Source organism: Tenrec ecaudatus, chromosome 1 (assembly GCF_050624435.1).
Source record: "Tenrec ecaudatus isolate mTenEca1 chromosome 1, mTenEca1.hap1, whole genome shotgun sequence".
NCBI classification, from domain to species: Eukaryota; Metazoa; Chordata; class Mammalia; order Afrosoricida; family Tenrecidae; genus Tenrec; species Tenrec ecaudatus.
In genome coordinates, this window is record NC_134530.1 from 98,333,026 (window position 1) to 98,358,776 (window position 25,751).

Sequence of the window (25,751 nt, forward strand, 5' to 3'; positions counted from 1 at the left end):
AACTTGTTCACTTCCTTAATAAACCCTTTGGTCATGAATTTTGTCTGAGTTCCTGTGTTGCCATTGCAATGGATATTAGCATCCAGAGAGATAAAGTAGAAAATAGGTAAATTATAGAACATTAAGTCAAGACAAATGGTATTTGCAATGAAGCTGTTGTTCTTCCAAAATTCCTATCATGCAATCGCTGGCTTCATTTCTATCTCCAAGATTATATTTTCCAACTATTGCTCTTTACTCTTTGTTTGCAACTTTTGCATTCCAATTGCTAATAATTATCAAGGCACCTTGATTGCATATTTGGTTAATTGCAGACAGGAGATGGTCCAAATCTTCACTAGCTTTGTGGTTGGTACACAAATTTAAATAGTAGCTATGCTGACTGGGTTTCTTTGTGTTCATATAGACATTGTCCTGTCAGAGATAACATTTTACTTCAAGATAGATCTTGAAATGTTCTTTTAAATGATGAATGCAACAGCATTCCTCTCGAATCTTTCATTCCTGGGAGAGTAAATAAATCATGTGATTTTCTGATTCAAAATTGCCAGTACCAGTCCATTTCAGCTAACACCTAGGATATTAATCTTTATGCTTCCTTTTCACTTCTGAATTTTTGTTTTCACTTCTGGCCTTCCAGTTTTCCTAGATTCATACTCCGCATATCTCCATTTCCAATTAGCAATACATGTTGAAAGCCGTTTTGCGCTGTGCCCCAGCAGCGTCTAGATGAAGGTTCCCAAGGCTTCACTGCAACCGCATCACTGGCCAGCTCTTCCTCAGTCACACTGGAGTGCCTTTTGTCCTGAGGGGCTTATCTTCCGGCACCATTTCTGACATTGATCTGCTGCTGTTCAAGAGATTTTAAATAACTGACAAAGTTTTGCTGTTTTCTCAAGGCTAACTGAAGTGGACAGTTCTTAGACTGGAAGCTCTGTTGGAACATGTTTACTTTGAGTGACCGTGATGTATATGAAATAGCAGTGACATCGCTTCCAGCCACACAGCAACACACAAGCCACCGCATTATGATACACTGACAGACAAGTGGCTAGTGATCAAAATGTTTAGGCACTTTTACAGATGACCCTGGATATCTAGTGTGATACACAATCCTGATTGTGTATTTTAGCAAAAAGCAAATAAATAGTCCAGTCTTCTATCAAATGGCCTCCAGGCCAGAGAACAAGGTGACGGGCTAGATCTCCTTCTGCAACAGAACGCTTTACACTTAGCATTTTTCAATATATAAGTGCTTTCAGTAGAACTGTCCTCCACAGGATTTGGGGGAAGTAGATCGCAAGTCTTTCTTCTGAAAGCACTTACACTGGTTAAATGGTTTATGTCAATTGTGTCATCAACTGAGTCACCACAACCTGCAATATACAGAAAATACCACCTTATTTGCTGAACATTAAGAGGATTTGAAGTACTTATTGATTCAGATCGTAGAATAGAGAATTCAGCAGTGGATAACATCTCAACATAAAGAAAACAAAAATCTTCACAACTGGAACAATAAGCATAATGATAAATGGAGAAAAGATTTAAGCAGTCAAGAATTTCATTGTACTTGGTTCCACAGTCAGCACTCATGAAAACACCAGTCCAGAAACACTATATGTTGCTTTGGATAAATCTACAAAAAAACCTGTTTAAAGTGTTAAAAAGCAAAATATCACTTTGAGGACTATCGTAACCCTGACATAGCCATAATATTGATATTTTCATTTGCCTCATAAACATGTGATAAAGGGAAAGTAAATAAGGACTAAGAGTAATTAATTGCGTTCAACTTGTCATGCTGACAAAGAACATTGAACACATATGCGCTGGCCAGGAGAATGAACAAATCTGTCTTGAAAGAAGTATAACCAGTTGTACACTGGTGCATGTGGGAGCTGGAGACACAGGGAATCCAGGGTGGATGATACCTTCAGGAACAGGGGGTGGGGGCGATACAGGGAGAGTAGAGGGTGAGTGGGTTGGAAGGGGGGAACTGATTACAAGGATCCACATGTGACCTCCTCCCTGGGAGATGGACGGCAGAGAAGGGGGGAGGGAAGGGAGACTCCGGATAGAGCAAGATATGACAAAATAACAATCTATAAATTATCAAGGGTTCATGAGGGAGTGGGGAGCGGGGAGGGAGGGAAACAAAAAAAAAAGAGGACCTGATGCAGAGGGCTTAAGTGGAGAGCAAATGCTTTGAAAATGATTAGGGAAAGGAATGTACAGATGTGCTTTATACAATTGATGTATGTATATGCATGGATTGTGATAAGAGTTGTATGAGCCCCTAATAAAATGTTTTTTAAAAAAAAAGAAGTATAACCAGAATCCACCTTAGAAACAGGGATGACGAGACTTCATCTCATGTATCTTGAGCATGTTAATAGAAGGGACTCGTCCCCAGCAAAGAACATTATGTTTGGTAATGTAAACCAAAAGCAATGTCAGTGAGTCAATTCTGATCCCAAACAACCCTATATAGTGTTTCAAAGGCTTTGTAAATCTTAATCAGAGCAGTGGCTGGTAGGTTCGAACCCTCAACCTAGTGGTTAGCAGGTCAATCGCTACCTGATAGAACCACCAGAGCTCCTGAAAATTATATCAGGAAATACCTAATGACATATGCCAGATCCCTTTAATATTCATAATACAAGAAAGTTTGTGCATATTTAAAATGTTAGGACCATGGAAAATAATTATTCTTGTAAATAAGATGAATAAAAGAGAATGAGTCACAACTTAATAGAAATGGCACCATCAACAGTTCCTACCTTTTTGGAATTTCACGTAGCTGATTCTTACTGAAGTTAACAGAAGTGATAATGTTGCTTTTTACTGCATCAAACACTTCATCAGGAATCAAAGTTGCTTGTTTATCACTAAATGAAAATGGTTAAAAAGGCACAATTTTTAGCAGTAAGCTTATTATTTAGTTTGTGAAGACTTTTAAAGATTTTATTAACAAACTTTTCAAAGCAGTTGAATTATTAAGTTTTGCAGACTATCACACAAACCTGTCAAACTATAAAATGCACATCATTAGAAATTCAAACAACATATTATCTCATAATACATATTGCACAACTCCTCTTTGTGGCATTAAAAATGTCTAGAAGTAATATAGTAAATTGGCATTAAAAATGTCTAGAAGTAATATAGTAAACGGACAACGCTTTCTTTTCTCTCAGTAGAACAAATCTCTAATTTTAAAAGCTAGTAGCTGCCCTTTTTCTTGTATAAGCTTTTCTGAGGGGCTCTATCAGTCAGCTATTTGGAAGAGGAGGTGCAATATGTTATTTACTAGAAGATAGCAACAAATTTTGAAAGTTCAACATTATGCCAAGCTAAACATTAGGTTTGTAACCTAAACCATTACTTCCATATTTAATATGTACATAATGAACAGAGCAATAAACAGAGACTAAACTATTCCTAGTTCTACAATTATTGAGCTTTCTCATTTATCTGTCCTGATTCATAATTCTGTAAAACTAGAACCTGAATTCCCACATCTGTTGCATATACATATTTCTCCTTTTTGTTAAAAATTTCAATAAAATATAAATTTAACCTTATATAAACATATAACAGGACTTAGACACTAATACTTTCTTAATATTCTAATAATCTTTACATTCTTTTGTTTTTGTTTACAAATTTTTAATACTCCTACTCAGTACACTGCTACCTACCACTTAAGAGAAAGGCTGGTTAAATGGCAAAAACAATATTACATGTTATATTTCTGGTTCAAATAAATGAAGACCACTACAATGTCCAATTCAAATTATGTGAAGCCTTTATTCTACCGGGGCAGCCCAGACTGCAGAGGGGACATTTAAAAGGAAAGGTCCTCATACTGCAGTGGGGCTGTTTCATTGGGGGAGTCCTTTTATATCATTTAGGGAGCAAGCAGGTTACAGAAAGCAAAAACGAAGTTAAAATTCATAGATCACTAAGTAAGCGATGTTGACAGATATAAACTTGCTGATTCGTTTTAATAAGGAGAGGGGTAGTTTAAGCAAGGTTTGTCAAAAGGGCACTTGGAGGTGCTGCATTTCATTGTGATGATAAAACACGGATTACCTTGGTCAGGAGGAGGGAAGGACGCTCTGGAACAAAGGACTTTTGTGACAATTTTACTTAGCCTTAGTCTATTTCAGTTATACACTGAGAGAATTATGTAAGAAAGACAAAATAATACAGATAGGTAAACGGATTGTTTTGCCAGGATTTCAGAGTTATACCTTCAAATTCTGCTTTAGGGCTTCATTTCCTGCAGTTCAAATGTAGCATTTTTCTTTTCAATCAGAAATTATCTAGTCTCGAAAAAGTGATTTAAGGTAATCAAACATGGAACATTCATGCTAATTTTAAGTTTTAGTTGAAGGTGCTGAGATTAGGAATTAATTTGTATTTAAAATAGGATACGCCTTTCTAATTTAAGTCTCTGAGAAAAACAAATTATAATAAACTTAAAATTAGAACAACTGAAAATGTATGGCTTAAGAATTATCCTTATTATGTTTTATGATAGCTGTATTTAAAAGTATAAATGGTTGTCTCAAATAAAATTCTATTAATCTTAGTTCCAAGATTGCTTTGAGTAGTAAAAGCAACAGCAGATTCAGTATCCAGATGAAAAACAGGTAGTTTAAATAAATGGCATCCATTCAAGGAAAAAGGAATAGTAGTGTCCGAGGATGGAAATAGTTCTAAATGCCATAGAGGAAAGGATAAAGTGGAATTCATCATTCCTGTGCTTATGAAGCCTTGCTTAGAACTTGAGGTTTACTGGGCTCCAAAAACATGTACAGAATGGCTACATTTTGTGACAGGTATGTAGCCATGCTATACTAAGAGAAAAGAGAACAAAAATAGGAATACAGAGTGGCACTACTTGATATCACAGGTGGATGCCAGAGTAAGCCCACTTAGAGTAGCCATGTCTACATAGAGAAAGGGCATCAAACAAGGAGTGAAAACTACGTGACACAGAAAATGTATTCAGATTGCTGAGCAGGTGGTTCCCACTGATACATCAAGGAAATGCGTTCGGACACTAATCCTCGTCTGGTAGATTCTGGAATAAATCTTGTCACTTGGGCTTGCATTCTTTCGGACTTTTGCTATCCTACATGAAAATACCACTGCAAGCACCTGGACTGTATCTGTTACTTTTACTATTATTATTTAAAGGAGTACTGAAGAGCACTAACAGTGACCTGCAATCTTTATAAAGGTATATTCTCTACCCATCCCAAAACACTCCCATGATATTTGAAAGTTGTATGCTTTTGTCTTGACTTACATATTAATGCAGTAATTATTCCATTTTAATATATGTGCCACTGGAGCACATAATTGTTTTATTATTTGATATAGTATTCAGATTAAAAATTCAAAGTTTACATCAACTAACTATACTAATTTATTTACTAACATGGAACCTCAATGAAAAATTCTCTCTGGGAGCTGATTAAGTCAGACTCTTATTACCAATATTGTCACTATTTTTATAATAAATGTTTTAAAATTACTATGACTAATAGACACTTGACAGTCTATCAGGTATAATAAACACAAATCACCTAACGAGTGGGCAGTGAAACTCACAGTACTGTTAGTAAGTTTTGATCTCATCATTGTATTTGCAATTGTTATTTTATGTCAAGTATCACTGCAATCTAATGAATTATTCTTCACCAATTACCTTTTTTACTAAAAGATTCCTATTAGAAAATCTCACACACTTCAAACAGTTTTGAAATCATGGTAACATACCTATAGTCTAATATTTTCAATGTAGTCATGGCATGTACATTGACTCTTGATTCACTTGGTAACGTCATGGCCGTCTCAGTAATAGAGTTATTTTCGGTGGGACCATCATCTGGAAAAAGGCAGAGTTCTATGAAATCGATATTTATAATACAAACTATTTTTCTAAATTCTTGATAATATGTATAACTCACATGTTTTCTAGGTATCACTAATGAGATTACTTTTACTCACATGGATTATGTTTAAATACATCTGGGTCTGAAATATAGTATTTAATTCATAGAAAATATACAATTTTATTATATTATGGCTTCAACCCTTTTAATAAGTCCTGCTGTGAGGAATATTAGTAGTACTAAAGAACTTTCAAATAGTAACTATAATTTCTCAGAAGAAAAAACATTACAACCAATCGTTTTTAAACAAAATTACAGAGTCTATTATGAGGAGTAAGTTAGCAAAGGAAAAGCATTATTTCCCATAAATGCCTACCAAAGGGGCATAGGTCTTTCTTTTTTTAAGTTTTAGATACAATGGAGCTGATTATTCCCACCCATTTGAAAATCTGGCAATTTGCATTATCAAGTTGACATCTGGTGTATTATGGATATTTTTTTTAAAAATCAACTGTAGTAACATTCCTGGGGTGAGATCCAGGTACAAGAGCAGGGGCCAGACCCAATCCATTGATACATATGGCAGCCAACTAAAAAGGAGAAAGGAAAAAGAAAAAAAAAAGACATGGGAAACAGGACACAAACCAACCCAAGGGGAGGATGCTCCTTATATCTCTACAGGAGAGGGAGAGGGACCAGACTTCAACCCTGTGTGCCAGGATGTGAATGCAACATACCAGCATGAAGCAGGGAACCAATAGAGAGGTCTGCCGGGCTGGCCCCAATCCCAACTATGTGGACGGACACTCCCACTCCCCTCAAAAGAATTCACTTCAGAGCACAGCGCTGAAGCTACAGCTCAGGAAAAGGGGTGCTTCTGATCAGAACACACAGGAGCAAAGGAAGAGGGAAGGAGAGAGTGGAACACATCTTGGCCCACCAAGTCCTACGGACAATATTCCTGCTCATTGTAGCCAATGCACAGAGAAGACCACAGCGCTGGCCCCACCACAAGACATGAAATCCCTCACGTCATGACCCATAGCGTTATAGGGGACAACACTGGAGGCATAGGGCGGGAATTGAGCCCCATCTGACCCTACCAAACCGGGGTGAAACACTAAGGTATGCAGCACAGCATCAAGGGGAGCAAAGCAATGAAGTCCTTGAAGAATATAAAATATAGACTTTAGGGCCTGGGGATGGCATCCCATCAGACTCAGAGGTCAACAAACAGACCTGGAACTATTTATAGGCTTTTCTTTTTTTGTCCTTGTTTTTTTGGTTTTTGTTTTCTTTTGTTGCTTTGTTTTGCTCTGTCTTGTTTTTGTGCTTATTAATGTCTCTGCATGTCTATCTAGATAAGATAGGAGGGATAAACAATCGGAAGAGAAAACAACTGGACCAAGGGTTTCCAAGGGACATGGGAGAGGGGAAGGCAGGGGAAAGGAAATGGTTATCGATAAACCCAGGGACAAGGGAACAACTGATCTAAAATCCATGGTGAGGAAGATATAAGATGCCTGGTGGGGCTTGATCAGGGGAAATGTAGCTCAGAGGAATTACTGAAACCCGAATGAAGGCCAAAAATTATAGTGGGACAAAAGGATAGTAAAAGGAAATAGAGGAAAGAACTAGGAGGCAAAGGACATGTATAGAGGCCCAAATACAGGTATAGACATAAGTATATATATATAGAAAAAGTTTATATTTAGCATTAGCCAGCTGGGCTCAGTTTAGATGATTCCAATTGTGCTAGCAACATCTAAAATGTCATAGGAGCCACTCGAACACACACGCCTTCTTCTCCCCATCAGGCCTGATCAAGGTGTTGACCTTGGCTACATCAATGCCATAGAGCTTCTTCACACACAGTTGGATCTAGTGTTTCGTTGGCTTGGACGGACATCCACAATGACATCCATAAGTATGTTATCTTTTATCTCCTTCACAGCAGACTCTGTGGTCAAGGGGAACTTGATGATGGCACAATGGTCCAGCTTATGTCTCCTGGGGGCGCTCTTCCGAGAGTATTGGGCTGCTGTGTTAGTCTCAGGGTCGTGGACCACTGGAAGATGGTGGCGTGTGGATCTTCTCTTTTTGTGGCTGTGGACGCCTTTCAGCACAGCCTTCCTGGCTTTTAAAGCCTTTGCCTTGCCTGCCATTTTGGGAGGGGACGGAGCCTTCCTTCTTCGCTTTCAGTGCCATCTTCATAAAAAGGTGTAAACATATTTTTATATAATGATAGGGAATAGATCTATGTACATATACTTATATGTTAAGTATAAAGGTAACAGACGGATATTGGGCCTCGACTCAAGTACTCCCTCAATGCAAGAACACTTTGTTTTAATAACCTGGCATTCCGTGATGCTCACTTTCCCAACACGATCACTGAAGATAAAATGTGTGCATAAGCAAATGTGGTGAAGAAAGCTGATGGTACCTAGCTATCAAAAGATAGAACATCTGGGGTCTTAAAGGCTTGAAGATAAACAAGCGGCGGCCATCTAGGTGAGAAGCAATGAAGCCCACATGGAAGAAGCACACCAACCTGTGTGATCATGAAGTACTGATGGGATCAGGTATAAGATATCAAAAACTCAGAACAAAAAAATTGTATCAATGTGAAAGAGGGGGAGTGTGGAGTAGAGACCCAAAGCCCATCTGTTGACAATGGACATCCCCTCACAGAAGGGTCACAAGGAAGGATGAGCCAGGCAGGGTGCAGCACAGCAACAACGAAACATACAACTTTCCTCTAGTTCTTTAATGCTTCCTACCGCCACTATCATGACCCCAATTCTACCTTACAAATCGGCTAGACCAGAGCATGTACACGGATACAGATAAGAGCTGGAAATACAGGGAATCCAGAGCAGATAAACCCCTCAGGACCAATAATGAGAGTAGTGATGCAAGCAGGGGAAGGGGAAGGTGATGGGGAAAAGAGGGAACTGATCATAATGATCTACATATAACTCCCTCCCAGGATGAACAGACAACAGAAATGTGAGTGAAAAGGAGACACTGGTCCGTGTAAGACATGAAAAAAATAATAATAATTTTAAATTGTCAAGGGTTCATGAGGGAGGCAGGTGGGGAGGGGAGGGAAACATGAAAGGCCAATACCAAGGGCTCAAGTAGAAAGAAAATGCTGTGAAAATGATGACAGCAACAGATGTACAAATGTGGTTGACACGATGGATGGACGGATTGTGATACTAGTTGTATGAACCCCCAATAAAATGATAAAAAAGAAAACAAATGCCAGATCTTTTATGAAAAAAATAAAATGTAGACATTTATTTTCAATAAATACTTTCCTAAAATTTCTAAATAATCAGATTCACCACTAGGAACCCCCTCACTATCTTCCAGAGACTCCTTAATACTGCCATCATATGGTATAAAAAAGAAAACAGGAAAAAATATACATTCAAAAGAAGTGGCTTTATCATTTCTTTACCAAAAAAAGACTTAAACAATACATAAAACAGTTTCAGCATTATGGAAAATTATATTTGCTTTAATTTTATTTGTAGGATAATTGGACTTCATAAATTTATTTTACTCCTTCCCACAGGGGATAAATAATATACTTTACAGGAAAAAAAACAAAACACTCACTGCCAGTGAGTCAATACTGACTCTTAGCCAATATGGGACAGGGTGGAGCTGGCCCTGTGAGTTCCCAAGGCTGCAACTGTTTACGGGAGTAAAAAGTCCTTTATCTGGATGAACTGCTGTTGGTTTCAAAAGTTTATATAAATCCCAGGTGGACTGGGACTTCTGCACAGACTCTAGGAAGGATATAAATTGATCCACTTGAGAAAAAGAAATCCTTTGGACAAGGCAGATAGCCATGATTCTCTTGATTCCTTTCTTTGCTAGCATCTTTAGGTCTCAAAACAAACTACCACCCCCACGCTTAATGCTTGCCAGAAAAGTTTAAAAGACACAGTACTAGGCTAAACCATCCCCTGCTCTCCTCAAGAATTATGAGGGCATGGATGTTTATTATCAGGGTTAAAATATTATAATAATCATTTAGGCTCATCAATAAAATAGCGGGGAGAGGCAGTTATCTGGGTCTCTTCAGCTATGGTGTAGGTACAGCATCCGCAGCATACACTTACAGTCCAGCTAAGTGGCTCTCCCTTGCCAGGGAAAGACTGGCAGGAAATAGGCTTCCATTTAAGAACCTCACAAATGACATAAAATTGGGGTATCCAAGGAAAAGCCATCATTTCTGCACAGACAAGCTTTACCTGTTACAAGCTGTGATTTTTATAAATAATAATAGCTACTTTCCATGCACTATTTTTAGGATCTGAGAAAAGGTGAGATGTTCATGGAGGAATCCATAGTAGTTATGGGAAGCTTTTTCCTAATGGTCTCTTGGCTATCTAGGAATCAGGTACAACCTCCGAGCACCACAGAAATCTGAAAGGTTGTCCTGTTGTTCTGGTGCTTCAGCAGGATGTGTTGTCCTACACCAATCTAAAAATGAGTACCCTTTTAAAGCTAAGATTTTTCTTTTACGCAAAAGTATATGTTTATGTATTTGAAGAATCACAGACAAGAGGTATCATAGACAAGACTTTTAATAAATTTCAAATATTCTAAAATTATTTTAAAATGATAAGCAATTTCATGTTTCTGGATTATTCAGTATCCCCAGATAAATAATCCATCATGATTGTCAGGTCCCCCTTGCAGCACACTTTTAAAAAGTCTTAAGAGCAACAAGGAAAGCTGAAAATTGCACAGCAATAAAGTGGGCTACCTTTGTCTTCAGAGCTCTAGGAGATTTAAAGGCAGTTAAATCCAATTCTACCCTATTGTTGAAAAAGCTTATGCCCAAACTTAGGCCAGAAATTCTAATTTAATTGGCCTAAAGTGTGGCCTGGACACTACATTATTAAGCTCAACAGAAAGTTGATAACATGTATTTTACCACCATAAAACGCACTCCCTCCAAAGTTTCATAAAAAAAAATTCCATACCAGTACAGTAAGTGCCTTATAGTATTAAAAGGGGAATAGGCATATGGAATATTATTAACATTAAATTCCAATTTAAAAAAACTAATAAAAATGTAGACCAGTGAAATAATGCAAATAAAAGGCCGGTTTTAGATTTAATTTCTTCAAGTGAAAAAAAATTAACTCCCTTGGAAGCTAAAGCAATATCCATCTACCCTTCAATTCATCGAATCAACTAACCAATAAGCATTTACTAAATGCCCAAAATAACAGTATATTCTTGCAAAGAAGTGTGGGTATTTTAAAGTACTAAATAAAGACAGTAACTTGCTACAAGGTAATAATTTTTTAAATGAACTCAAAGTGCCTAACAATTTATCTCTAAAACAAATAATAAAAATAAAATACTGTTCATTTTTCTTCCACCCTGCTCGCCCATGCTGACTATGGGCTGATCTTGTGATTTACTTTGACCAAGGAAACAGAGCAAATATGACATGATAGCAATTCCACATTGGTATCCGCCCTCTTTCATGCTGCGCTGTGCACTCGGCTACAACAAGCCTCGCTAATGAGACATATATCTCGACAAGCACGCGGACGGCCAGTTCTGACTGCCAGGCCCGAGAAGGAAGCACCACATGACTGCAAATGCACGAGGTGGTTACAGAACGTTTAGAGGAAAGTGTAGTTAACAGATAACAGACAAGGGCTCAAGCAGAAAGCAAATGTTTTGAGAATGATGATGGCAACAAATGTACAAATATGCTGGACACAGTGGATGGATGAATGGACTGTGATAAGAATTGTATGAGCCCCCAATAAAATGATTTAAAGAAAAAAAGATCATGGAATTTCCCCACCAACTTTGAAGCCCCTTGTACCAGTCAGTGAGCTTCAGGTAAGTCTGGTCCAGACCAGAGAACACCTGCCTATTAAAGTCAGCCCAACTGCTGACCACAGGGATTTCATAGTAGCTTTTTAGCAGGGACACAAGGGTACTTCAAAAACTACCTAGAAAAATTCCATTGTCTTTTAATTCCATCTTTTCACAAATTTTTGTTGTCCCCTTTATACACGGGTATAATTTATCTTTTTCTTCAAGCTTTAGTTTATACTATATAATAGACATAGAAATTAGTAGAACACAATCTTTTAATAAAGTATTAAAATTAAATTTATAGTATAATTATATACTAAATTAGCAAAATAAGCATATCCTGATGATGTGTTTCACATGTATTTTTTGTTAGAGCTTAGCAAAGCTATACATGCACAGCTGTCACAAACACTGTTTTTATATTACCCAGTCAACCAAACATATAATGAAGGGATTTTAAAAGTTTATGAAAATTTCATTATCTTTAATTTCACTTATCTACAGCCATTCTGAAGTTTCTTGCTCTTTTTAAAAAAATCAATGACAAAATAATAATTTATAAATTATCAAGGACTCATGAGGGAGGGGTGGCGGGAGGGAGTGGAAAAAAAGAGAGGACCTGATGCAAATGAATTAAGTGGAGAGCAGATGCTTTAAAAATGATGAGGGCAATGAATGTACAGATGTGCTTTACCCAATTGATGTATGTGTGGATTGTGATAAGAGTTGTATGAGTCCCTAATAAAACGTTTAAAAAAGAAGAAAATTAAGTTGGGTTCATAAACCATTCTCAGTTGAAGTAAAATTGTCAATCATCTGCCATGAAAAGTTCAAGAAACATTTTTTGAGTTATCAAGTGACACAGATTTAATACTTGAGTTTTCTAAAAAGAAAAAAATCGCCAAATGACTGTGGCTTGGGATTAAGACAGAATTTCTAACAATTTCTGAAAAGGCCCCAGATATGCTTCTGCCATTTTGTACTGTGTATTTATGCGAAGCAGCATTCTCAGCATTGACAATGGTAAAATCAAAATATCCATTTGGAAACACGTTGAAGATACTCTGTGTCTGGCAGTGTCAAATATTCTGCCAAAATATGATTCTTTATATAAAAAATAAATGAGCACATAGCTCATTAATATCAAATTTTCTTTAGTCTTCAACAAATGGTAAAATCATGTGTACAAAAGAACTGTTTTAAAATAAATTTATGATTTGTTATCAGTAAAAAAAATCAAAGTGGAAGTATACGCTTCTTATTGAATCGTTGCTATTATGTTCACTTACTTATTCCTCATGTACTGGCTATCTTGTTATCCAATATTTCATATTGATGACAATAAAAATATCTATCCATTTTTCACATTAACAATATATTCCTGGCAGTAACAAAAACCATATGGTGCCGACAGCAATGCTGGCTATGATGGTTAATTCTATGTACCAACCAGGTTGGGCCATGATTTTCCTTGATTTGACAGCTAAATAATGATACACTATGGCAGTTACGTAATGATCTCTTGCTCACAGCCATTGAGTCAATGTCGACTCATAATGCCCCTATAAGACAGAGTAAACTGTCCCCCTGAGTTTCTGACACTGTTAATTCTTTAAGCAGTAGAACGTCCTGTCTTTCTGCTGCAGAGCTTCTGGTGGCTTTGAATTCTGACCTTGCAAAGCACGTAACCCCTACGCCACCAGGACTCCCAGGTAACAATACAGTCAAGTCATCTTCACTTTGTGATTTTCTGTGGTCGTCCTCCATTTTCACATAATGCTGATTTTCATCTAAGCATTGAAATTTAGAACTTAACCATGTCAAATACGGAGTCGGTGTATTTCTGAACACAAATTAAAGATATTATAGAATATTATAATTATGAGTTCAAGAATGTTGTGTAACCTGAGCATACTTACTGTCTTGAATTACAGAATTACAGCCATATTCCATAGGCTATTACGTCTAAATATTTATACTTAAAGGAACATTTAAACTTATTTACAATAAGCATTTCATGAGTACGTGCTCATGTTATCCTTTGAAATATGGAGTAAAATAGAAAAGTACCTTTGATCTTGCTTCGTAGATATTTTAGAACTTCTTGTGTTCCTTTCTAGAAGGATGGAAAAATAGACACATATTCACCAAGATCAAGATAAATATCTGAATTTCAAATTAAAAACAAAGAGCTGAATTCTAAATAAACTTACACTTAGAATTTCTCTTCGAATTGTTCTCAAAGGATTTCCTTCAAGTGCCAAGAATTTTAAGTTAAGGTTTCCCAATGAATAGGGTAAACTATAAAAAATGAAATTCATTTCAAGGAAAACATTAGATAGAAGTTTAATTCAACCGAATAGTTGACTATAAAACTAACAATGTAGGACAAATTATATGTCTTGCAATAGTTTCAAAGGAGGCCTGAACATGTAAAATAAAAACCACATTTATTTTTAAAACTATCATATTGAAAATGTTGAGATTCTGAGCTAAAAACATGTGCCAAACAATGCTAATAAATAAATGTTCTAGAATATAAATTTGAATGAATCAGTGATCCACGATGGCCATGCCTTTGTGAGAATAACTGTTTTGATTTTGTTCTTTTTCTTTATAAATGAAAAAAGATGACAAATAAAAAGAGAAAAAATCACTCAATTCATGTTTTCATTCAACAAGGAAAGTTATTTTTTATTTTGATAACATAAGATAACTTGTGTTTATAAATCTATTCAATCTCAATAACATTAAGCACCTGAAAATTCAATAAAAGGCTGTAGCAATAAAAAGGTCCTTGCCTTTAAAGAGTGCTAACCAGAATATACTAACTAGGAATTTTCATACATAGTTGGCGAGATTACAAAATATTAGAGCCACTATGGAAAGCACAATCTTTTAAACATTACTTAGTATATAAATCCCATTCTTTTGTATTACTGAAGCAAAATGAAAATACTGTCCACCCAATGACTAATACATTTATGTTCATACCAGGCTTTATTCATAATAGTCAAAAAACTGAAAATAATGTAAATATCCAAGATATATCATAGTATATCCATAAAAATGAAACACAACTCAGAAATAAAAATGAACATACTGCTATAATCACAATAATGAATCTCAAAAACTTTATGCGACATAAAAGAAGCAGGCACAAAATCTATATGCTGTATGATTTCATTTATATGCAATTATGGGAAAATTAAAATTATAGTAACAAAGCCCTGGTTGCTAGAGCACTGGTATATAGAGAAGGGGCTAACAGCAAAAGACATGAGCAAACTTTGAGTAGATGGAAATGGCTTATATATATGACTCTGGCAAGTTATGAAAGTGTACACATTTGTCAAACATCATCAGATTATATCATTGAACTGGTAAATTCTATGTAGATTATACAGCAACAAATGAAAATGACATAAAAATATATAAAGAGAAAATTATTAAGGCTGCTATGAGAGCAAAGCTGTAAGTCGAGTAGCAAAGCCTGAAACTTGATCTAAGGAAAGGAATGAGACTCCATTAGGTGGTCAAGCAGGGAAAAGGCATTCTAGGATTAAGAAACAAGAGAACGACTCGGTATCTTATAGTTCAGTGTAGCTTTTAAAGAGCAGGATACCTAGAGGAGAATGAGATGATAACGTGACAGTGACTGATGTCTGATTTATGAGATGTACTTGAATGTTATGCCAAGAAATGTGAACTTTATCTTCCAAGACAATGGTTCCCAAATGCTTGTTGGAACACCAACCAAAACTTGTTCAACCCCACCCAGCCATGCAAGACAGAGCAGAACTGTTTCACTGGTTTCCAAGGCTGTAAGTCTTACAGAGGCAGACTGCTTCATTCTTCTCCTGTGGGGCAACTGGGGGAGACAAATTGCTGACCTTTAGCAATCTAATATTTAACCCTCTGGGCTAACAAGGATCCTCTATCACAGAATAACATAGGTATCAAAATCTACTGAGATTTATTTTTTTATTCTAGGGGCCCTATCGATTCATTGGCGCCTCAGAAACATTGTTTTTTTGTTTTTTTTTACATTTTCTTTCAAGCTTTTCTCGTGACTCAGTGGCTCAGCATTACTTGTGGTAGAGTACTCTAACATTATCTTAGAGAAGGGCATGTGGAGAGAAAGCAATGTTTTAGTTCTACAAACTTGTTGAGGCGCCTTCGTGTTATAAAGAGAGTGAATGCTTTTTCTATCTTTTAGCCGTATAGCAGAAGGACAGTGAAAGACAGGATGATCCTCACAAAATGGACACAGCGGCTGCAACAATGGGCTCAACCACAACCATCTTCAGGATGGCAGTGAGAAATGCATACTTCATCTCCAGAGCTTGAGAAGAAACACATAGATATCTGAAACACTTGTCTCAATTACTCTACGTTTTGGCTTAGATTTTATCAGAAATGTATGCTTTCTATTGCTTTCAGTCAGTAGAACTAATAAATCTCACATCAAGTGAAATTTCGTATGTAAATATTGATGACAGGCAAGAAAGTATTTCATTCATTACTTGTATGATGCAACAGCTTGGGGAAAGCCAGGTCAATAACTCACACAGTTACATGTATGAAAAGAGTGGTTGCTATCAGGATATTCATATCTATGAACAAAGCATATTGCATATGTACACAGTGAAATCCATTCTTCTTTAAAAAACACAAGTACACATAGAAAAAATAAAATCAAATTAATCTTTATATATCTGTACAACACAGTTATTGGATCAATTAAAAAATCTCTGCTTGTTTTTAAAAACTATTTTAACTTATGAAATATAACCAAATTCAGGTATTACTTCTTATTTATATGAGCTTTAAACTTACCTACTAATATCATTGTTGCTTAAGTCAAGCCTTTCCAAAGATTCTAGCAGTGTAATTTCATCTGGAACAGATTTTAACTTGTTATCCCTCAGGTCTAGCACAAGGATAGAATTCAGATGCTTAAGGTGTTCTGCACCTAACATTTCAATCTGGTTTTCACCTACGTGCAATTCCTACAAAAACCAAAGATCAACTTAATATATTTCTGTATGCAACGTTACACCAGGTAATAAAAATTTCAAATCATACAAAACATGTACAAAAATCCCCACAACTTTCTAAATATGAATGTGCTTAAATTATCAGTTTCATTTAAGCTACTTAACAGCTGAAAACAGATGGGATTGTGCGTGCGTGCGCGCACACACACACAAACACCTGTGTGTTTTAGCAATTTGCAAATCATTGAACATTTCATGTGGTTGAAACATCAAACTTAAAAAACCATGGCATTGAAGGTAATTTATTTAGTAGTCATTTGTTAAACTTAAAAAATTACAAATCTTAAGAACTATTTTTATGAAAAATTAAAGTTATAGATAAATCACTATTGACTTTTAAAGTTATTTTATACTATGATTAGTTTGTTATTTAACATTTTGATTTGTTACTGAATACTACATATGCTGATTTCCTGCTAACAGAATCTGTAATTAGACTGATAATTAACAATGTAAGTGATAATTTAGTCAATTCTATCACTGTTATCATTGTTTAAAAGAGGTTCTTTAAAAAAACAATGATGCATAAATATACATGAAAAAAGTAAAATTAGAAAATATTATTGCTCTATATTCAAAACCACAAGAAATTGATTTTTAAAAGACCTGTTTATGATCAGTTACATGAAAAGGTCGATATTTACACTACAATTAGATACAAGGTCCTTATTTGTGTTCAGGTCCCCTACCGCATGGCCCTCATTGTAGCTTTATCATATGAAACTTCTTCATTTGTGCAGTACTTATCAGAATGGACAGATTCTTATTCTTAAGGTAACTACTTTTAAAAAAATCAATACTGAGAGTGCTGCTAATGTCATTACTCATAATACTTAAAAATAATACGAAAAAAAGCACAATGATTATAACACATATTCCCAAACTAAAATAAGATTCATTTCATAAGGCTTTACAGATATCATTTTCATAATTAACTTTGGGGAATATATAGTAACTTAATAGTCATCTCAATAGTACCTTCAGTAATCTACAAGTAGGAAACTCTGGCAGAGAACGCAATTTATTCCTCCGCAAATAAAGTAATTCTAATGATTCCATGCTAGCCAATTCAGAAGGTATCGTTTCCAGGAGATTCGAATTGCAATCGAAATGCTTTAATCCTGCAATATGTAATTGAAAATAAAAACATTTAACATAGAAAAAATAGTGGCTGATGGTCACAATACTTTCAAAGAATGTATAAGAAATCACCAGGAGAACACATAAACCTATTTCATCATTAGTGCTACATTAATCAGAACTAGTAGAATACCATCAAACTTAACAAATGTAAACTAAGTGCTTTTACATTTAATTATACTTAAAAAGAAATAGTTGTATTACAGTTAATATTTAGTAATAGGGCAGGTTATTGTTATAGACAGAAATATCAAGTACTTAGTAATAGGCCAGGTTATCTTTATAGACGGAAATATCAAGTACTTTACAGACAGAAATATCAAGTGCCCTGTTAAAGTACTCTAAAATGTATATACTGTCTACTATGAGATATTACTACTTCCCTCTGACATTATTCATCTTTAAAATGAAAAATTATAATGCAATTAGAGACATATAAACATTCATGTGCACTTATTGTATAAATGAATGTCAAGTAACTCTATTAGTTGCTGAGAAACATCAGTATTTCTTGGCAAGTTGACTCTGTCAAGTGTTGAATTTTTACATATATTCCATTGCATTTCCATCCCTTTTTAAACTAAATGCTTTCTTTCATGTCTCTAGTCAACAATTTTGATAAGAACACCCACTATAACTCAAGTAGAATGCCCTTATTTACTCTATAATTCTCACCTTCTACATTTTTATTAAAGAAAGTCAGAACACAAAATGAAGAATAAATGAAATTATTTCCCTTTTGATTTCAATAAACGGTTTTCTCCGTAATCCAAATTACAGATTCCTTCATGCACCAATCCAATGCTGTTGAGTGGAGTACAACTAATAATGGCATTTTCAATTGCCTCATATGCATGTGAAAGTTGCACATTGAATAAAGAAGACCAAAGAAGAGTCCATGCATTTGCATTACGGTGCTGGGGAGGAATATTGAAAGTACCACGGAATGCCAAAAGAACATCAAAATCTTGGAGGACATACTGCCAGAATGCTCCGTAGAAGCAAGAATGATGAAACATCACTGATATACTTTGGGCATGTTACTGGTACAAGGTTGGCCCTGAAAAGGACATCGTGCTTGGTAGAGTGGAGGGGTAGTGAAAAAGAGGAAGACCCTCCGCAAGACAGACTGACATCACAGTGGCAGCAAACATGGCGAGAATTGTGAGGACGGCGGAGGACCGGGCAGTGTTTTGTTCATAAATAGGATCACTCTGAGTTAGAACCAAATCAACAACACCTAGAAACAATATACTTCAAGTGTGTCAACTGCAGTATAATTTAAGAGTGTTAATAGCTGAAGGTAAGTCAAAAAGTATTTCGACTTGAATTCTGGTTCAGACATACGTGAGAGATTATTTCAAAGAAAACCTCTGTGGTCAGTGTATGGCTACAGATAAGTTTTTTCAATAATAAACTTGTCAGCCTCATTAGGGTGTCTGAATGATACTTTTTGGCCATGAAAAAAAAACCAACAAAGAAACCCCAGATTTTAGGTTCAGGCGTAACAGAAAATTAAGAAAACTCTAGGAAACATCTTCCCAAATCATTGAAATTTTGCAAAAATTCATAGGAATGTTGCCTCACATAAAACACCAATTTTTAAAAGGGTCACATATTTTAGGAACAGTTAGGAAGAACTCAAAAGATGAGCCAAGAGAGCAAAGATTTTCAACCTTAAGAAATGAAGAAATTATGGCTAAAGTCCAGAAATTAGTGGAAGATTGTAGAATACCAATGATGCATGGCTGATTAAGTTGGGCTCTCACATGATTCAGTATTTTCCATTTTAAACAAACAGAATTGACTCAGTAAGCTTTCGGTTCAATGGCTGACAAATGTGTTACATGAAGCTAGTTCATAAAAGTGACTTTCCCATCAGTCTTTTAAGCAAGATAGAAGCTAATGAAGCCAGTTTTAGGGAACAATCAAAACATGAGGGGAATCTTAAGGTTACCAATTTGATCTAGAGAGCAAAATCCAATCAACACAATGGCTTCTGTGAGGATCTGATAGGCAGATTAAATCCAAGGCAGAGAAGTTTACTCAGAAGTATGGTGACAATTTGGGGGGATTCCAGAACAGTGATCTTGATAGATTTCCACAGATGACACAGGATAATCATGTGGAATTATGAAAATTTTTTAAAAACTGCATGTGTGAGAAAAAGGACAAGACAGTTGAAACAAAGAATTTTCTGATCATGATGATGTTTCCGCTTATTTTTCCAGGATAGCAAGAGCTAGTCTATGTCAATTTTGTTGGGAAACATTACACCATTCACCCTACAACTCTGATCTTGCCGTTTCAAGTTATTTATTGACATCACTCGAAGAATGACTAAAAGAAATACATTTTGAGCTCCCCGAGAACCCCAACACTCCCTTTCTGCTGTGGCACCTGTTGTTCGAAGAAGAGAGCACAGAATTCTGTGCAGAAGGTTTAGGAAGATGGAAATGCGCCTTCAGAAGAAGATGTCTGGAAAAATAGCCTCACATTTGACATTTTTGCTTAATTACGGTTTCTACTTTTGTACCAACACTGTTTGAAATATCCTCATACTGTTTTGCCCTGTTTCATTTAAGAGTTGAGTTTGCCAACTGATCCGAAAACAAATGCAGCAGCATTCAACTGATAACAGAACAACATAATCTGTGTAGAACACTGAAAAAAAAAATGCCATGATCTGACCAACTCCAAATCCAGCAAATTTTATAAAGAGAAATTCATTACAAAGTTCGAGACTGTAACTTTCACAATTATTTACATTGAAGAGCAGTGTCTAGGAATACAAGCAATGCCTCATGGAAGGAGTCATGGGGATGTTGTAAAAGTATTAAAGACCCAGCTCTAAAATTACTTTCTAATTGTCAAAAGCTTAGGTTTGTGAATCTTCAAAATTTAAGTAACATGGATTCCATCCACCTCTTAGAACTATTGTGGTAAAATAACATACACAAAAAAATTTTGTGTTATAAATGACCATAAAAATATAAGACATTGTTCCTAGGACCTACTCATTAGTAGTGAAATAACAAATAAATGTCGTACTGGTGAGAACTCATCGTGATTAAGGTACAGAAAGTATAATTATATATGTAGAATTTCTTTAAAAGTGTTCAAAGTATTGATTTCCCTATTTTCTCTCTCAAGAAATTATCGCTCTATTTTTTTAAGTATGCCTTCAAATGTTATCTTCATTGCAGATAACATGTTTTATGCTTAGCTCAATTTTTCAATTCCTTTATTGAAAACTAGTAAAGACAAGTAGAGCTTTAATTACTGGTATCTAGGTAAAGGCTCCTACAAAATAACAAAGTGACTTTATGACAGATCTAATATACTCCTAAACAACAACTTGCTGTTAATCTAAAGTGAAACTACACGATTTTACACTTTCACCTAAAAATAATCTATCCACAACTATAGAAAAATCACTTCAATAACCTTCTCTACAAAAGTCTAAAAAAATTAAAATACTTAAATATGATTAGCAAAAATAAAAACTAGACTCATTGCCATCTAATCAATTCCAACTCATAGTGATTTTTAGATAGGCTTTCCCAAACTGTAAATCATTACCAAACAGACTACATCACCTTTCTCCCAAAGAGCGGTCAATAGGTTTACCTTGTCAACCTTGAAGTTAGAAGAACAATGCCTAAGCCACTCAAAATCGCATTGCCATCAAGTCAATTCCAACTTACTGCAACCTTGTAGGACAGAGTAGACCTGCCCCTGGGGTTTCTGAGACTGTAACTCTTTATGGGAGCAGAACAGCTCATTTTCTCCCTCTGAGCAGCTGGTGGTTTCAAACTATTGATCTTGAGACTAGCAGCAAAACTCACTATGCCAGGATGTGCTTAACCCCCAGTACTACCAAAACAGTTTACAGCTGGCACAGAGTGTAGCCAAAGATTAAGAAATAATAATAGTTTGCCTTTACATAAAAAGAGACCCCACATTATTTAGGACTCTTAAGAAATCTAAACTGATGAAGTGTATTTATTTAAAGAATACTGAAATATATCTTAACTTTTTTCAATTCTTAATATCAGGATCTACAATAATTTAGATATGAGACTTTAGTGGTAAATTTTAATAGAATCTCTAAATACTGACACTGATCTCTCTGTTTTTAAGTATTGACAATTTGGACCCTCAAGCAAAACAAGCCAATTTCTTCCCATCAGCATAATGAACCACAAGGAAACTATTACTATGATGGGGGCAGGGGAAAGAATCTATTAGTGAAGATGGGTGAAAGTAAGGAAGGCTGCTTCAAAACCTTACATTTGGCAGGCATACAACTTATGGCAGTTCATAAAAATCTTATTTTCTTGTTGATATGCTAAGATATCATTTTACTGTTCATCTTTTTGGGTAGTTGCGAAATAGTAATGGCCTGGGGGTGGGGGGGAACCTATCGTTTATACGTGGCACCATAAAATCAATTATTTTACTTCTCTATAACTAATGATATTGATATTTCTCTAAACGTTAAGTAGTAGCAAGTTCAAATTTACACATTATTTTTAAAACTAGAGACGATTTACTTTTCATTCTACTCATTTCTGCTGGCAAGCTCTTCAGCTGATTACTGGAAAGATTGAGCCGCACCAGACTGGATAAAGAAGAAAATCTCGCAGGAACACTTGTAAGACGATTGTTGGAAAGATCCTTGACAAAAAGAGAAACAATGAATGAATGATAATAATAAATAAATAAATGGCCCATAACAAGTATTTTCTTCCACAAGTATATCCGTTTGTTGTACTTTAGTGGCCTGCATATTACAGCGATGCTGGAAGCTAGGCTATCGGTTTCAACCACCAGCAGTCACCTATGGTGACTAGGTCTCAGAGGAGCTTCCAGGCTAACACAGACTGGAGAGAAAGAGCTGACAAACTACTTCGGAGGATCAGTCAATGCAAACGTATTACTCACTACAGAACATTGTCTGACTCACATGCATTCCATATATCCTCAGGAGGGATTATTTGCTCAAGGACATCATGGTTTGTGGAGCATAGGGCCAATGAGGACAAGGGAGACCCCCTCAGTGAGAAAGAATGCTGCAGTGACTACAATGGATGCATGAATACCAGCAATCATGAAGATGATGCAAGATAAGATTAAGCAACGTTTTATTCTGTTGTTTCTTCAACTAGAAGATAGCTGTCCATCTATCTAAAGGGTACTTTACATTTCAGAACTTTGAAGAAATTACAACAGTAAAAGATTACTTAAGAGTTGATGAGTTTTATAACTCTCACTCACTGACAAGGTCATGGTCACTAACCTCAATATAGTTTTTAACACTTTTTGCACAGCGTGCAACCAAAAAGTACATGAGGAATTAGACAGAATTCTGACTTCAGAAAATATTTTATCAAAAGGTTTCTGTCAATACTAAATCATGTTGTATCATGTATTGGGCTTCCAATGCAATATTTTTTTTTGGCTGTTAGGTGTTGTTTAGTCAATTCCAACTCATATGTACTATGGGGAAAAACCACTATTCTGTCCTGTGCCATCTTCACAATTATTGCTACATTTGAGCCCACTGTTGCAGTCACTGTGTCAACTCATTTCAATGAAGGCTTCCTCTTTTCTGCTGCTCCTCTAACTTTAGCAAGTATAATATTCTTCTCCAAGAACTTGTTCCTCTTAATGATACAAAGTCTCACCTCCTCACTTCTAAGGAGTATTCCGGTTGTACATCTTCTAAGACAGATTTGTTTATCTCACTGACACTCCATGGTGTATAGTCAATTAGTCAATACTCTCTGCCAACACAATAATTCAAATTATAGCCATTCTTCTTCAGCCAAACTTTAATTCATTGCCCAGCTTTCACAGTCACATTCATATGAGGGAAATGCCATGGTTCTGGTCACACATACTTTATCCAAGTGGCAGACATCTTTTCTCTTTAATACTTCAAAGAGGTCTTTTGCAGCAGATTAGCCCTATGCATTATGTTGTTTGATTTCTTTACCACTACTTCCATGAGCATTGATGAAAAATCTAAGTAAAATATATTGGTCCAGTTGTGAGTAGTTTTTCTTTTCTCTTCTTTTTTTTCTAAAAGATCATTTTATTGGTGCCTCTTAAGCACTCTTATAACAATACTTGAACATATATTGCCATAATTATTTTCTACACATTTACTTTTTATTTGAGCTCTGGGTATCAGCGTCTCTTTTTTATCCTTCCCTTCCCATGAGTTTTAATCTAAAATAAAGCCCGTAGTTTTTGCCATTCATTTGAAAAATGCTTTAAACCCTTTGTTTTCAGCAAGCAAGGCTGTGTCATCTGGATACTGCAGGTTGTTAAAGAGTCTTCCTCCAATCGTGCTATTGCATTCTTTATATAGTCCAGCTTCTTGAATTATTTGTTCAGCATAAAACTGAATAAGATTTTAAAATATATATAACCCAGACACACTTTTCTGATTTTAAACTACAAAGTATTCTCTTTTACTCTGCATAGGCTCTACATGAACACAGTTCCAAAATTCTCATTCTTTACAATGTTATCCATAATTTAGTATCTTTCAATCTCTCTAGTAATCTCTGCTTTCTGTTAAGAATTTAAAACAGTAATGATACACTACTGTTATCTACTGCCATCAATTTGATTCCAACTTCAATATAGGTGAGCCATAAGAGGTATACTCTGAACCAAAGACTGTAGCCTTCATATTTTCTGATCCTGGCTTATAGTAACCTGTTAACTTCCCCAATAAAGCTTCAAAATTGTGAATACTGTCTGTAAGCTATGTGGCCATTATAATGAATTATCAAACGCAGCCAGAGAAATAGAGTGGCATGGGAAGGACGAATGGCTTCAGGACATCCATGAAGGGGTACCTAGGGACAATGGAAGCCTCTTGCCAGACTTCTCCCAGACCTTCCCTGGTATGTCTCTACATTTGTATCGTTTCCAAATAGAATGGGTAACTGCAAATAGAGGTAATAATTTCCATGAGTTCGTGAGTCACTCTAGCACATTATGAAATCTATTGGGGGCAATAAGAACCAGCCAAAAAGCTGGAGTTTATCCATTTGGCAGGGGCTGGAAGAAAAGAGTCCTGAGTTGTGGAGACCAAATTCAGGGTTGGAGAGTCAGAGAGAATGCCTCATGGGTAGCTCGTTGTAGAATAACGAAGTTGAAAAGTGGGCATATAAATTATCTTCACATTTTGCAAAGTAGTATTGTATCAGCTATTATTCACACTGGTAAATATTAAGTAATTTTTAATGGCATCCTAATTAGAAAAAGTGCTCCATTAATTACAGAAAATATTAGGGAGGGCCAGTGGCAACAATAGGGGGAAAAATACTTCAAGGAATAGTTTCCTGAAGACTTTCACTTGGTCTAATATTAAACGATTGTACTCTATATAGCTTTGAATACACTGAGAAGAGAAAAAAATGTAAGAATATTGTTAACTACTTTTTCAAAAGGGCATACTCTTATCTTAGTCATAATGTACAGCACTTCAAGGGTACTTAGTCTTTACTTATACTCAATTAACCCTTCTAGCCATAATTCTTTAAGTGATATATTAAAATTCTGGACTTTATTGGTGGCTATAATCCCATTTTGGAAGGAGTTCTCTGCTATACTAACAGAAAGGAATAGGGTAGGATTAAGTAATGGTTTTAATAGAGGGTTTTAATCAAGTTACATACTTTGTTTCCTTGGGAGTATGGTCTGCTAAAAGACAAAAGCCACACTTCCATCAAAGCCATTCTTCTGTGTA

General features: G+C 35.7%; 1 protein-coding gene across 1 annotated transcript in view; it reads right to left on the minus strand.

Annotated features, from left to right (window-relative positions):
• LRRC40 (leucine rich repeat containing 40) overlaps window positions 1–25,751 on the minus strand; it is a 69,233-nt gene that overhangs the window by 22,560 nt on the left and 20,922 nt on the right. Inside the window, exons 5-11 of the mRNA XM_075557290.1 lie at window positions 22,537–22,660; window positions 17,819–17,961; window positions 16,620–16,792; window positions 13,994–14,081; window positions 13,851–13,896; window positions 5,797–5,905; window positions 2,784–2,891 (exon numbers count right to left, since the gene is read on the minus strand). Of these exons, the coding sequence (XP_075413405.1) occupies window positions 2,784–2,891; window positions 5,797–5,905; window positions 13,851–13,896; window positions 13,994–14,081; window positions 16,620–16,792; window positions 17,819–17,961; window positions 22,537–22,660 (791 nt within the window). The remainder of the gene's footprint in view (window positions 1–2,783; window positions 2,892–5,796; window positions 5,906–13,850; window positions 13,897–13,993; window positions 14,082–16,619; window positions 16,793–17,818; window positions 17,962–22,536; window positions 22,661–25,751) is intronic.